This window comes from Aedes albopictus, chromosome 1, assembly GCF_035046485.1.
Source record: "Aedes albopictus strain Foshan chromosome 1, AalbF5, whole genome shotgun sequence".
Taxonomy (NCBI): Eukaryota; Metazoa; Arthropoda; class Insecta; order Diptera; family Culicidae; genus Aedes; species Aedes albopictus.
The window spans coordinates 181952780-181968121 of NC_085136.1; the positions used below are offsets into that span (position 1 = coordinate 181952780).

The window sequence follows — 15342 nt, forward strand, 5'->3', positions numbered from 1 at the left end:
GTTAGTTGAGAAGCAATAGCTAGATCCCTACACCGGATGAGGGTTCCCGAGTATCTCTGCAAAATACTGAAGAGCTACTTTCAGAACCGGACGTTGGTATACGAAACGCGTGAGGGACAGAAGAGTGTAGGCATAACAGCGGGTGTTCCTCGAGGCTCTATCCTGGGCCAGATGCTGTGGAACGCGATGCACGACGAACTGCTGCAGTTAAGCTTTGAGGAGTGCAGATTGTTGGGTTCGCGGATGAAGTCGTGCTCATAGTAATCGGTGGGTCGCTGAACGAAGAGGAAGAACGGGCCTCGGCGGCGGTAGAAATGGTCGAAAATTGAATGTGCGAGAGAAAGCTGGCATTAGCTCATCACAAAATCGAAGTGCTGATGATCAGCAACCGAAAGGCGATCCCATTTGATTTTGCCGGAAACAGCTGATTTTTGTTTACTATTTTCAACCAGTAACTCAGGTTGTGTTCGTGTAATGCAACGTGTACGTACACGCAACACCACCAAAAGCAGAAACCACTATGGTCCACTGCACGAATTCTGGCCTGCTTACTCTCACACGAAATTTGACGTTTGGGAGGTGTCGACACCGCTCACGGCATTTTAATCGTCGAACCAAGCCTCTAAACTAAAATCTGCATGTGTCCTTTGTGGGCACTCTCCGAAACCAATTATATGTTTTGGAATGGCCCCGAATAATCCATGTTCTGATTCTTGGAACTCATACCCATGCTCGTGTCTTTCATTCAACCCTTTGGAGACGGAATTTTCACCTTTCTGGATGTAACCTCGCTGGTCTATAATACGTTTGTGATGGTCGATTTTCTCGGCTGGGCACATATGACTCATCCGTCCTCAAAGCGAACACAACAAAGAGGAAGAATACTCCGTAGAGCTTTACAAGAGCGAACAAAAAACGACTTTCTCTGTTAGGAGTTAAACAGTAATGAAAATGTATAGGCCTTTTCAGTTGACAGGTCGGTCAATGCTACTGTTTACATCTGCCGAACAAAGGCGCAAACGCTAAACCGTCATTTACAATGGAAAACTGTCAAAGGCCCCCAAAATCAGCTGAATTTGTCAAAAGGAGCAGTTACAGAGATGCCAGATGGGCTGATTAATCAAGGTTTATATAAAAGGGGAATCGGTAGGATACAACACTGTTAATAAGGAGGAGTTCCTAAGGGGAATTCCCAGAAGTAGAAGGTGGAGGTTCTAGGAAAAAATCAGGAAGAATACCCAGATTGAACTCCTTTAGGAATCTTCAGAGGGATCATTTTGGAGAAATCTAAAGAAGGAACTCCTTAAAAATTTCCCAGAATTACTCCAAAAGAATCCCCAGAAGAAATCGGATCTCCTAGGGATTCCACGAAACGAATTTCTGGAGGAATCCCTACGGGACTTTATGGAGGAATCTCCAGAAAAAAACGCCCGGGGAAATATTCAGAGAGAATTTCTTGGGAATCCTCAAAATGAACTCCTAAAGAAATCCTTAAAGGATGAGCGCTATGGACGCAAGTGTGAATTCCGCAAAAAGCTATCGATCAATAGAACTTGCGATGAAAACAGAACAATACATAGGCAGTCGGGTGCCTGAAACTTTTGCCAGTCTTGGTATGGTGGTATGATCTACCAACCAAGCCGATCTGTTTCAAAGTACAGGTCGTACGGCAGAAGTTTCACGCATTTGATGTATTCGTTCAATACATGGCCTGTATGCCTAATTTCACCTTCTATAAATTTTCACACTTGTTCGCAATCTAGCGAATACTGTCTCTGTCTCTCATTTCATTATCCACTTTGATCTCTTCTCCCTTACACTCTGAGTAGAAAAAGACCGATATAGCCATAAAATGATTAAGTCTTGAAAATTTTATATGGAACCCCCAAAGGGAACTCCTGGCAAAATCTTCAAAGGAAATTCCTGGTGGAATCTTTAAAGGAATTTCCTTCAAACATTTTAAAAGGAATTCTTGATGGAATATCTGAGAGATAATTTCTAGCGAAGTTCTCAAAGGGATTTTCCTGCAGAGGAAATTCTTGGCGGAAGCCTCAGGCAGAATTCCCTGCGGAATCCCCAGACAGATTTGGTTAGAATCCTCAGACGGAACTCCCAGTGGAATGCCAAGAGAGAATTTCTGGTGGAATCTCCTAAAGGAATTTTTGACAAATCCTCAGAGGGCACCCTCAGCGGTGTCCCAATAAAGAATTTCTGACGAAGTCTCCAGAAAAAAAAACCTGGAGGAATCCCCACAAGGAACCTCTGGAAGAATGTGCAGTGGGAACTCATGTCAAAACCTCCAGAAGGAATTCCTGGAGCATTCTTCAGATTTCTGGAGGAATCTCCAGTGGGAATTCCTAGTGAATTCTCCACAGGAATTCCTGGCGCAGTCATAAGATTGATTTCCTGGTGGAATCTTCAGAGAGGATTGCTGTCTGAATTTCCAGAGGGATTTGGTCGGAATCCCAGATGGAATTACCGGAAGAGTCCCCAGGTAAACTTCCCGGATGAAATTTTCGGTGAAATCCCTTGATGAAATCCTCAGTGGAATCTCTAGAGGAAATATCTGGCCGAATCCCAAGAGAGAATTCTCGACGGAAACCCCATTAGGAATCTCCTGGCGTATTCACCAAATAGAATTCCCAGCGATACTCCCAAAAAGAATTCTTGGCGGATAACATTCGGAAAACATCCATATATTTCAATATATTAAATTAAAAAATGAGTCATCTAATTCATAAAAATTACTCATTAATTTACTGATTAATTTACCATCGCAGCTCATGTCGATGAGAGCCAATCTTCTTCGTAACAGCTGTAAAGTCTGAAAAATAATTGATCAACGCATATTTTGCAGCTTTTTCTCTACACTGGGATAGCCCATTGCGCATTTCATCAGCCACGGGATTCAAATTTTTAAATTTACGCGTAATATAGTTGTGTATATTATATACGTGCAGAATCTCGAGGAAGCGTTGTTGGACGCGGGTGTGCTCGATGAGGCCCCTCTGGAGTGTAGGAATACATTCAAAGCAGCCATCAACAACGCAGTCGAAACCATAGACTAATTTCAAGACCTCGATGTACCAAAGAAAACCAATTTGTCCAATGTGTCCAGTCCGGTACCCAATAAATAGTCATTACCGTGTATTTTTTCCGTGTAAATTGCTTTTGGTGTGAATTATATTTAGCGTGTTACACAAATCTGACAGTTCTGACAGTAAGGAACTAAACATAAATTACGTAAGTGGGTACCGAGGATTATTCACAATCTGCGAGCTTGACGGCGGAAAAAATCGCGACCATGTCGCCGCTGGTATAACGAAGTCGACGAAACGATTGGTTCGACGAGGAATACCGAGCTGATTTTGATGTGTAGGACGCATCGCAGGCGGTAATACTGAGGCATGGGACCCGACAGAATGTGCAGCTATACATACAGAAGTGGAAGCAGCAGACCCGCCTTTTCCGGGAGAAAAAGCGCCGTCAGGAAGAAGCGGAGTGCGAGGAAATGGAACTGCTGTGCCGTACACAAGAAACACGATAGTTCTACCAGAAGCTCGAGCTGGTAGAGCTAAGCATCCCACAAAAGCTTCGTGCAGTAAGCCGAAATTTGAAGGGAAAAGGACGGGAGCCTCTTGACGGACAAACGTAAGGTGATCGAAGGTGGAAGCAACACTTCGACCAGCCCTTGAATGGAAAAGAGAATGTAGGGGATCAAGGCAGTGAAGGAAATGATTATTTCTTGTGGGATTTCGACTTTCAGTCCAAGAAAGTCAAGAAAGTCAACCTCTACAAGGAAATGGTTATGTTGGTGCAGCAAACCTCTACAAGGAAATGGTTATGTTGGTGCAGCAGAGGACGGGAACAGACCAAATCGCTGAGGGAAGTTATGGATGCCATCCACCATTTTGAATGCTGCCTACAAAGTGCTACCCCAGATCATCTTCCGTTGTCTTTCAACTAACGTAAATAAGATTGTGAGAAATTTCCAATCCGATATCATCTACGGCCGGTCGACAACGGACCAGATCTCCACCGTACGGCAAATCCTCCAGAAATGCCATGAATACCATGTCCCAACGCATCACCTGTTCAATGTTCATCGACCTATTATACAGCACCTTTATTACCTTTATTAGTTGAGTTGCTGTAATTTTGCATTATCTCTGGACTTTGTTAAAAGTTTCGAGACTGGTTCAGAATAGAAGTGTAAGCCAAAGATATACCAAAAAAATCTTCTTTTACATTACTCTGATTAATATTTTAATATGTTTTTAGTAAATCCAACCGAACACTAAACATTTAACTTACCTGAGTTTCAGCAAAAATTATGCTTTTGCCTGGAACGGAGCCCACACCGTTAGGCATCCAAGTACTGGTAAGCTGTGGCCTAAGCAACTCATGGTCATGCTCGAGGCAGATCGCCACAGGCGATGGATTGTTTTCAAGAAAGCGATACTGCGATGTACTCAAAAAGCTGTATGCAGGATTGGCTGGAATAGGTCTGATAAAAAATATGGGTCAGATGAACAGACAGACAGAAATGCATTTTTATGTATCTAGTTAGATAGAAATCATCATCATCTTAAACAAATCGAAACCAGTTTTTTATTATTGATACAAAATAACCTGCTTATTTTTCTAAGAAAAATGTTAACGATTGCTTATCTCTAGCAAATTATATGACAGAGGAATTCTGGCAGTTTTTTTTTAAATAACATACTTACTTGTACGATAATTCAGACTGCTCATCTTCATCATTTATTTGCATTTGTACAGGTGGAAGCACTACGATCTGAATAAGAAAAAAAAATGGTATCAAAAACAATAAAACTAAACTAATGATTTTTTTTCAATATTTTTTCCCCACTGTTGGCATGTCCCGTTTTGGTGTCTACTGGTTGAAAATATGCCCATTTGATATTGCCGGGAACAGCTGATTTTTGTTTACTATTTTCAACCAGTAACTCAGGTAGTATTCGTGTAATGTGACGTATACGTACACGCAACACCACTAAAAGCAGAAACCACTATACTGACTTTTGTTGGTGGTAGCCTTTTCTCAAACAACATTTAGGGAGCATTCGTTTAGTACGTTACGTAGAAATCGAGTATTTTCGAACAACCCCGCCCCCTTACCTACGATTCACACTTTTACAACCCCCGTCCTCCTCTAAACGTGACGTATTTAATAAATTTTCTTGATGGCTCCTGAATGTGATTTCCTTCAACCTTCATTTTGAAAACGTATCAATTTAATCATTTAAATACTGCGATTGATTTTAGTCTTTTGTTGTGATTATCGTGTGCTAAATAAAGTCCCTCCACGGACAACCGCGGGTTGGTCCGGCGAGGGCACGACAAATAAAGTCCTTCACGGACAACCGGTTGTTTGGTCCGGTGAGGGCACGACGGATAAAGTCCATCACGGACAACCGCGGTTGGTTGTAGCAATCTATCCAGCAATATTTATATTTTTTGCTGGCTGATCAGCAATGAGTTCTGACAGCATTTTGTCCGCGCTCGATTCCGGCTGCGTTTTTTGTTTGTTTTTTTTTTTTCAAAAACTTTTATTTAAATGACTTCTAATTAGCTGAAATTAATTAAGCCAGCAGTGTACAAATGTAGGAGACATACTTTAAAACATTGCGCTTTATTCTCTAAGAAGCTGCCGAAGACTTTTTTGCCGGAGTTTTCATGATTTCTGCTAGTACTACACACTTAATTTTGTATACCCTGTTCGGTAATTTTTTGACGAAATTAGAACAGCTGAATACAGCTATAATGGATTGTTTACCTTTTGCACCCGTTTTTGACAGTTGGTGTACTGAGCCTCAGTAAAATCGATTACCGAAACTACCAAAATCGTGCTGCTGTTCTATTTTCGTCAAAAAAGTACCGAACAGGCAATTCAGGATTGAGTGTGTAACGTCGGTTTGGAAGTCGCGATGAGGAGGCGAGGAACACTTTTTACAGAAAATTGTAAGTGTTTGACAAGTGTTTTGCTGATTAGCCTGCTATTTCAATGTTTACTGACTTATCAGTTAGCAGAACCGATCTTTCAGCAAAATGTAATTTGCTGATGCTTATCCAGCAATTCGTTTTGCTGGATGGGAAAATCAAAATTTGGTGTATACAAGATCAAAATAGCGCTCTTGACCGTCGCATCAAATGTTCAGTTATCGATAAGTCAGTTCGATATATCCCAGAATCATACCATTTATTATCATGTGTATATACTACCCACTAACCCAGAAGAATCATGGCGTCTTCAAAATTTAAACAAAGTGACATTCTCATTTCATTTTTATGCTCTACAGTGCTAAAATTGCTTTTTCGATCTCTAGTTATTTATTAGGGTGGCCCACGCTTATATGAAAAACAAAAATATTCAAAAATGCCAAGTCTAACCTCCTGAATCGGTTGTTTTGGACTCCCAGAAGTTACGTTCTAAATTTTAGCAAAATCGATTAAGCCTAAAGGGGCGCTCAAAGAACTTGAAGTTTGTATGGGAAAACGTAACCAAATGTATGCAGAAATTTTAGGTTTTGGATTTTTGTCGCTGGGTGGCGCTGTAAACGTTTAATGATAAAAACCTTTTGGTACTATTGTAGGTGACTATATGCCTAAAAACTTTGTCGGAAAGCGCAAAGTGATACGACGCCTGTTAAAAGAGTTATACCACCCTAGGTAAAGTGAGGCGAGACATTATGGTTGTTTTTCCAGTACATGTGAAAGAATAATATCAATAATGAAATCCCAATACTTCACCGCACTTTGCCTAGAGTATAACTTTTCTCACAGGCGTCGGATCACTTTGCGGTCTTCGACAAAGTTGTTTGGAATATAGTCACCCACAAAAATACCAAAGGGTTTTATCATTAAACGCTTATAGCACCACCTAGCGGCAAAAATTGAGAACCTAAAATTTCTGCTTACATTCCCGAGCAGATGAAAATAACAAGAGAATAACATATCATGGTATTTATCTTAACTACTACCATACCTTGATATGCCCTTCATTAGGTGGTAATATGAGGCAAAATAACAAAAACCAATACCAAAATTTTGTATAAATAACACCTAGAAAATAACAAGTCTTGTTATGTCAATAATAAATGCATACCTAAAATTTCAAGTGCTGTATTTGTTATCCCAAAGTTATTGAATAACAAACTAATAACATTTCTTGTTATTAAATGTTTCATTTGTTCGATAACTTCATGATATAATAGAAAATCTTTTTCTTCGGCTATTTTCACTGCTAAACCAACAAATACTACATCAATACCAAACTCTGCTCAAATACCTCCAGCTGTTATTGTGATGTTCTCATAACATTTCGTAGAATAACGCAGCAATAACAATTTTAGGTATTAAAGCCAGAGATACAAAATGTACTGTCAAAAACTGTAGTTTGCATGATAATCGTGGGTGTATGGTCTTGACTATCATGCAACAAAAACATTCACGTATAACCAGATGAAATATTCATGGGTGACTGTGACATTTTTTTAATCACGGCAAAAAATGTAGTAGATTTTCAAATTGAGTGAACTAAAGAAATACCAGTGGTTCCGAAAACTGCGAACGGCACATGCGTATAACTTAGGAACCGGAAGTGTGAAGAAGCGCAGACAAAGATTTTCGGATTGTGCGTTCCGAGGGTCATAACCACCAATGGAGTAGGGGAACAAAAGTCAGTGGCTCCCAACTGAATAGTTACGGCCCACGTTTAACAAATCAAAAAGTCACATGCCATACGGATATTTTCGGATCTGGCTAATTGAGTTGATGTTGAAACCCGATATCCTTGGCCATTTTGAAATTAAATATGGCGCTTGGGGTTTCGGGGACAATATAGGGACACTACTGAGGGTTTCCGCCATTCTAAAATGCTCTGAAGCTTCTTGGAATGCCTCCGAAATCCCTCTAAAACCTCCAGAAACCCCATGTAACGTACCTCAGACCCTCTGAAACCCCCAAAAATGCCATGTAACGCCTCCGTAACGTTTCCGAAATCCGAAAATGCTCTGAAGCTCTGAAGCCTCCAAAGTCCCCCTAAGACCCCCAGAAACCCCATGTAACGCACCTCAGACTCTCCGAAACCCCAGAAAACGCCCTGTAACGCCTCCGTAACGTTTCTGAAATTCGCCGAAAATACTCTGAAGCACTTTGGAATGCCTCCAAAATCCGCCCCAAAAACCCCAGAAACCCCATGCAACGCACCTTAGACCCTCCGAAACCCCAGAAAACGCCATGTAACGCCTCCGTAACGTTTCTGAAATCTGCCGAAAATGCTCTGAAGCTTCTTGGAATGCCTCCAAAATCCCCCTAAAACCTCCAGAAACCCTCTGTAACGCACCTCAGACCTTTCGAAACCTCAGAAAGCGCCATGTAACGCCTCCGTAACGTTTCTGAAACTCGCCGAAAATACTCTGAAGCACTTTGGAATGCCTCCAAAATCCCCCTTAAACCCCCAGAAACCCTATGTAACGCACCTCAGACCCTCCGAAACCTCCAAAACGCCATGTAATGCCTCGGTAACGTTACTGAAACCCTCTGAAAATGCTCAGAAGTTCTTTGGAATGCCTCCAAAATCCCCCTAAGACCCCCAGAAACCCCATGTAACGCACCTCAGACCCTCCGAAACATCAGAAAACGCTGTGTAACGCCTCTGTAACGTTTCTGAAACTCGCAGAAATTGCTCTGAAGCTTCTTGGAATGCCTCCGAAATCCCCCAAAAACCCCCAGAAGCCCCATGTAACGCACATTATACCCTCCGAAACCTTCAAAAATGTAATGTAAAGCCTCCGTAACGTTTCTTATATCTGCTGAAAATGCTCTGAAGCTTCTTGGAATGCCTCTGAAATCCCCCTTAAACCCCCTCAGACCCCAAGTAACGCCCTTGACTTGACACCCTCTAGCACGAGTTATCCGCATTTTTCTTTCGCAGTTTTCGGAACCACTGGAACTCCAACTCTACATTTCAAAACTGTCATTTCGTACTCCCATCATCTTGATTTGTGTTACAATCATGGTGCCAAATGTTACATTCATGGTAGACGACATTCATGCATCGATGGCAGCATGAGTGTAGTGTGTGACAACATTAGTCATGACGGTAAAGGCGTTGCGACGATAATGAAAAAAATGTACTATACGGTTTGTTCCGACAGGATCACACTGGAACCGGATTTCGGATACGGCACTGAACTCGACCCGCGATTAAGGCGTTAAAACACTTTTATTGCGATACAAAAACTGGCTCGATATAACCGTATTGAATTTATTGGTTCTTCAAAACACAGTCGCGGTAGAACCCGACGACGGTCTGCGCGCACGGTCGGTTGCGAGATAACTAACTGCTAATGGGTTGTACTCTATAGCGTGTACCTACAGCTGATGAGGTTCGAGTTGATCGGGAGTAATGAGAGTAAAGAGAGATTCTCTTGTGGAACATATGCTAGGGTGTTAGGGTGTGACAAATTCAAATGTGTATAAACATACCACCCACCTTGAAACTCGGCGATTTCAACTACTCTACATCTACACTAAACCTTACTGCTACACTGACTTCCGCTACTGAAACAAGGGATGACGCCGGTGGTACGAAACCGACGACTGCTATTTTTCTGTTGAAGCTAACCGCCAACGACTGTCGACTCGATGACGATGGCTTCGGATGTTCGACGACTGCTCTACTGCGAAGACTGCTGCTGTTCCTTCTACGGTTCTGCCAACACGGATGCACTTGAGGGACGGGATGACTGACTACCACGGTTGTGGTTACTTCACTCGGATGACCGAACACGAATCCGCTGGACGGTTGTCCCACAGACGGATCGTCGGCAATCCCACGGACGGAAATAGGATTGTCCCACGGCCGGATGCCGCGGATCTACGATGGGAAGATGAGAGGGTACTTTTTCATCTATATAACCCAAACCTAAATAGACTTCACAGGAGGCGGAGGCCTCCTGGCCTCCGCGGGCGCCGAAGCCCCAACGATGTCCCGGATGAACGATCGAACGTCGGTACGCCGATGATGTCCAGGTTGACAGACTAAACGGATGATGGAGTCCACGGTCCACAGGCAAGCATATGGAAACACTATCTGGAAAATGAGAGGGTGCTTTTTTACCTATATAACCCAATCATAAAATGACTTGCCGCCTGGCCTCCGCGGGTGCCAAAGCACCGACGATGTCCCGGTCGCGCAACGGTGGAGCTTTAGTAGGGCGGACGATGCAGACGCATTCTACGTTGACGAGCCGATGATGCGGTCGCCGGTGGATCTAGAGGTGCCATGGATACTCCTTCACCACGAACGCATGGATGCAACGCCTCTGCTACCTTGGCAAATGGAAATGGCGACAAAATCGGGAACGCCTCAAAATGACGGACAGGACGGCACCGTGGACTTCACACATGCAGAACGATACAATTGAGGCTGGCCACTGAATGACCAACAGGTGACGAATGGGATACTGATTTTGTAGACCTCAAGTGGTTCCGGTAGGCAGGAATTTGGTACGAGTTCGCAGTTCAAAGAAGCAGTGGAATCGACGAAAGAATGCAGATTAGATCTGCTCAGACTCCAGGTTGTCGCGGATGGGAAGGACGCAAATTTTCGAAATGGCATTCTGATACTTGCCGTCCTGGCCTTCACAGTAACAACGCGTATGTTGCCATCTGATCAGGGGTGGATCTGAATGACGCGGCCCAATTTCCACCTAAGTGGCGGAAGCTTGTCTTCCTTGAGTAGGACTAGAGTCCCAACAGAGATGTTGTCCCGTTTCCGGGTCCATTTGGTCCGGTTATGGAGATCGGACAGATACTGAGTGGACCACTTGGTCCAGATTTGCTGAACGTAGTCTTGCGCTTGCTGCCACATTGACAGCCGATTCCGCTGCAGATCTTCTAGAGATGGCTCTGGAACTGAACCAAGAAGTGGCCTGGCGTCAACGCTTCGAAGTCCGACGGATCGTTACTGACCGGCGTGAGGGGCCGGGAGTTGAGGATCGCTACACGGTGATCATCTCGTCGTACTGCAGCACACGGTCGCCGATGGTACGCTTGAAATGACGGCAAGGAAGGCTTCGCTGGTAAGATCGCTAGCAAATTCGAGATGGACTGCCTTCGTAACGAGGCAGATGAAAATGGCGACGTAATGTTTCGTGGGAGTCACGCGACGAACAGGGTATTTGATCAGGAACGGTCCGCAATAATCCACGCCTACTCTAAGAAATGGAGGTGCCGGAGAGACTCGTTCCGACGGAAGATCGGCCATAAGCTGGTCTAGCACCTTCGGCCTGGTTCAGAAGCAACGAACACATTCGTGTAACACAGAGTTGGCAAGACTCCTGATGCGCGTGATCCAGAAACGCTCACGAACAGTGGACACGAGAAGCTGCAATCCGGAATGGAAGTGCTTGCAATGGTAGTAGTGCTGGACCAACCTTGCCAGTGGATGATGGTGACTCAAAATCATCGGATGTTTCCGACTCGCTGACACTGGCGCCTTGGCTAGTCGGCCTCCCACACAGAAGATTCCACTGACGAGGACTGGATTCAATCTGCTTATCGAAGATGATGGACTGACTGGATTGTTCTTTTTTAACGCTGCTATCTCAGCTGGAAAGGCTTCTTGTTGCGCCAGCTGAACCAGAAATGTCAAGGCCTGCTCGTGTTCGGGGACCGTCAGAAACCCTGTGCGTCTGTCCTGTCTGTGCTGTGTGTTGTGCACGAACCGGCGGATGCCAGCGACCAACCTGATTAAACTGAACAGCGATGAACGGAGACTGAATATTTCGCTAACGGACTCAGCCGTCACTGGGAGCGCAACGACCTTCTTCTTTTCCAGTATGGCAGGATCGATTTCCTCTTCTGGAGCCTTGGACGGCCAGATGCTCGCGTCCTGACGATGCCACAGCGGTCCCTCGAACCACAGCCTTTCGTACTGCAGCTGAGCTGGTGTCATTCCCCGAGAGATGATATCGGCGGGGTTTTCTTCACCGGCTACGTGGTTCCACGGGCATCCTTTCGTGGCGTGTTGGATTTCCGACACACGATTTGCTACAAACATTTGCCACCGTGACGGCAGCGACGAGAGCCAGTACATCGCGATCGTCGAATCGGCCCAAAAGCAGGCGGTGTGCTGAATTGCTGTGCTGGCGACGAACTTTTCGTATAGGTGACTGAGTAGCAATGCTCCGGAGAGTTTTAGCCGGGGAGTGGTCTGAACCCTTTTCTTCCGCTTCAGATCTTCAAGTGGTGCGACCTTGGACTTGGTTGTGATGAGGCGCACTACTACGGAACCGCCGAAGGTAGTACTGCGGAGGTAGAGGCATGCTCCATATGCCTTGTTGGAAGCATCGCAGAAGCCATGAACCTGAACGGAAGCCAGATCCGTACTGAACGCCACCCACCGAGGAATCGATAACGACGAAAGGGCGGAGAGATTTCTCCTATACTCGGTCCAAAAATACAGGAATGCTTCGGGTAACGGTTCGTCCCAGTCGCACTTCTGCTTCCACAGGTCTTGAACGAATATCTTCGCTGCGACGATGACAGGCCCCACCAGGCCGATGGGATCGAATAAACGTGCTGTGTCCGCAAGCACACTTCGCTTGGTGATGGGTGCTGCTGAGTTCCACACAGGTGAACGGAAGAGAAAACTGTCTGAAGTGGTGTCCCAGAGCAACCCGAGTGTCTTCACTGGAGTGTTTGCAGTATCCAGCTCAAGCTCCGGCCGGCGGTCGACGAGATTCTCTGGTAACTGATCCAGGAGTGCGCTGGAATTGGAGTTCCATTTCCGCAAAGTGAAACCACCGGAGGAAGCAAGCTCGAGCATTTCGCTGGTTAGCTGCGTAGCGGCTTCAAGGTTATCGGCTCCACTCAGCATATCGTCGACATAGTAATCCTCCTTCATTGCCTTCGCCGCTACAGGATATCTTTTAGCCTCAAGTTCTGCCAGCCGTTGCAGACACTTGGTCGCCAAGTACGGAGCACATGCTGTCCCATACGTTACTGTAACTAACTAATACGTGGGGATAGGTTCGTTCGGAGTATCCCTCCACAGAATGCACTGGAGCCGTTGATCTGACGGATAGACGAGGATCATCCGATACATTTTCTCCATGTCTGCGACAACGGCTATTCGGTGGAGACGGAAACGCAGTTGAATCACCAGCAGGTCATCCTGAACGACGGGTCCGACCATCAGGACATCGTTTAACGAAACTCCTGTGGACGTTTTGCAGGATGCGTCGAATACTACCCGCAACTTCGTCGTGGTACTGTCTGGCTTCAACACTGCGTGATGCGGAAGGAAGAAGATGGGAAAGTCTGGATCTTCGCTGTCCACCTGCTTCATATGGCCAAGCTGCTCATATTCTCGGATGAACTGATGGTACTGAGTCTTCAGCTCGGGGTTGGCTTCTAGTCGTCGTTACAAGGCTAAGAAACGTTTAGTGGCAATCGTTTCACACTCGCCAAGCTGCTGCATGACGAACTCCTTCTTCGGCAACGACACTATGAATCTGCCACTGCTATCCCGAGTTGTTGTCTCGTCGAAGATGGTCTCGCACGTTGATTCTTCTACCGACTGGATGCTACTGGACTTGCAGGACTCCAACTCCCAGAAGCGTGCTAGCTGGTCCTGGATGTCCGCTAGCGTGCACGAAAACGAAACTGCTTGCGTTGGACTCACTGGTTGATCAAGAATGCGTCCTGAAACAATCCAACCGAAGACAGTATTCTGCAGAGTTGGTCCCTCCTCGCTAATCTTGCTTCGTCCTTCGGTGAGAAAATCGTAGAAATACTCGGCACCGATGATGATGTCGATCTGCTCGGGCTCACAGAATTGTGGATCGGCCAACACGATACTGGATGGCGGCTTCCATTGACCGACACTGACCCTTTGGACTGACAGAGTGGCTGTCAACTCCGGTAGAATGTAGAACGACATGTCCTCGTTGTAGGACGAAATATCACCGGACCGGGGAAGGATCCGAGCGTTCACTCGTCTACGGGATACTGAATTGGAACCTCCGATTCCTTGAACAGTCAAGTGATCGGGAAATCCACGGAGTTTCAGTTTTTGACTGAAATTGGTGGTCATGAAACAGAACTGCGAGCACGAATCTAGCAAAGCTCTGGCTAGTCGTGTCGCACCGTACTGGTCCTTGACAGAGACTGCTCCACAGCAGTGGAGAGAAGGACATCTCCGGTACGGTTGCTCACTGAGAGGGAAACGGAGTTCTGGCTTGTGCATGTCTGATTTGTGGTGTGCAGTGGTTGAGTGTTTGGAGAGTGAGTAACAGGGAGAGCGCTTGTGGACGGTGTAATGGTCTGGGTTGGTGTGGAATGGCTACTGGTGTGTGGTTGTATTTGGTGTTGCTGCTGGTTTGACGACGGAGGTTTCTTCTGCGACGGGACGGAGGATTTGACAGGTGGGGGTGACTGCTGGATTGAATCAGTGTGCAACAGGGAATGATGTTTCTGCTGGCAGTGATGACAGCAGCCCTTCGTGCACGACTTCGCATAATGTCCAGCAGCTAGACAGTTCAGGCAAACTTTACTCCGCCGAGCCACGTCGAGACGTTCTGGAACCTTCATCTTCAGGAACTTGAAGCAACGGAATACAGAATGGAACGATTCTCCACAGAAGAGGCACTTGTTCCACGACTGAACTGCAGCATTGCTCACGCCAACCTTCGACCGCTTCTCTTGGACAGGAATGGAATTACTCGGCGCAATTGACTGGAGTACAGAACAGTGCTCACGAAGGAACTGGATCAAATTCGCGTACGTCGGAACCGCATTTGATTTATGGTGTGCCTCCCATTGTCTGAGAGTGGCCGGATCTAATCGCGAGCAGATCATGTACACCAGGATGGTGCTCCAATTCGCCGTGTTCTCTCCTATCTTGTCCAGCATCAACAAGTTCTTCTCAAAGTCGCCGATCAGCTTGCTCAGCGACTCGTAGCTCTCCTTCTTCATCGCCTCGACCGAGAACAGCGAATCCAAATGGGCCTTGACGATCAGCTTCTTGTTCTCGTACCTACGCTCCAATGCTACCCAGGCTACGTCGTAGTTCGCTTCAGTCATCTCCACAGAATTGATTTCCTGGAGAGCCTCTCCAGGAAACTGGAGGTTGGTTGTTGTGTATCTGGCTACGGAACGAGTCACGGAAGGTGACCCACTCTCTCAGCTGCCCACTGAAGCTCGGCAGTCGGATTTCTGGGAGCTTCACTCTCGAAACAGCTGGAGCGGCTGCTGGTATGGGTCGACCACCGGATATAGCAGCAACGGGGGTCGATTTGGGTAGCAATC

At 45.8% G+C, this 15342-nt stretch overlaps 2 protein-coding genes across 2 annotated transcripts; both read right to left on the bottom strand.

The window, feature by feature from the left end:
• Nucleotides 1–11041: 11041 nt before the first annotated feature.
• LOC134290151 (uncharacterized) lies at nt 11042–12937 on the bottom strand. Its single transcript, XM_062857200.1, has 2 exons — nt 11466–12937; nt 11042–11318 (listed from the first exon to the last, which is right to left on the bottom strand). The coding sequence occupies exons 1-2, from the start codon at nt 12935–12937 to the stop codon at nt 11042–11044; spliced, it is 1749 nt and encodes a 582-aa protein (XP_062713184.1).
• Nucleotides 12938–13045: 108 nt separating this feature from the next.
• Nucleotides 13046–14128, bottom strand: LOC134290152 (uncharacterized). Its single transcript, XM_062857205.1, has 2 exons — nt 13501–14128; nt 13046–13446 (listed from the first exon to the last, which is right to left on the bottom strand). The coding sequence occupies exons 1-2, from the start codon at nt 14126–14128 to the stop codon at nt 13046–13048; spliced, it is 1029 nt and encodes a 342-aa protein (XP_062713189.1).
• Nucleotides 14129–15342: the final 1214 nt, after the last annotated feature.

What these genes read in the sequence shown, in the direction of transcription:
- LOC134290151 (XM_062857200.1), bottom strand. Translation starts at nt 12,937, where the DNA reads ATGAAGGAGGATTACTATGTCGACGATATGCTGAGTGGAGCCGATAAC. An exon ending in CACCATCATCCACTGGCAAG is followed by an intron (nt 11,319 to 11,465) that starts GTTGGTCCAGCA and finishes CTTCTGAACCAG; the next exon opens with GCCGAAGGTGCTAGACCAGC.
- LOC134290152 (XM_062857205.1), bottom strand. Translation starts at nt 14,128, where the DNA reads ATGACCACCAATTTCAGTCAAAAACTGAAACTCCGTGGATTTCCCGAT. An exon ending in GTTCGTCATGCAGCAGCTTG is followed by an intron (nt 13,447 to 13,500) that starts GCGAGTGTGAAA and finishes AACGACGACTAG; the next exon opens with AAGCCAACCCCGAGCTGAAG.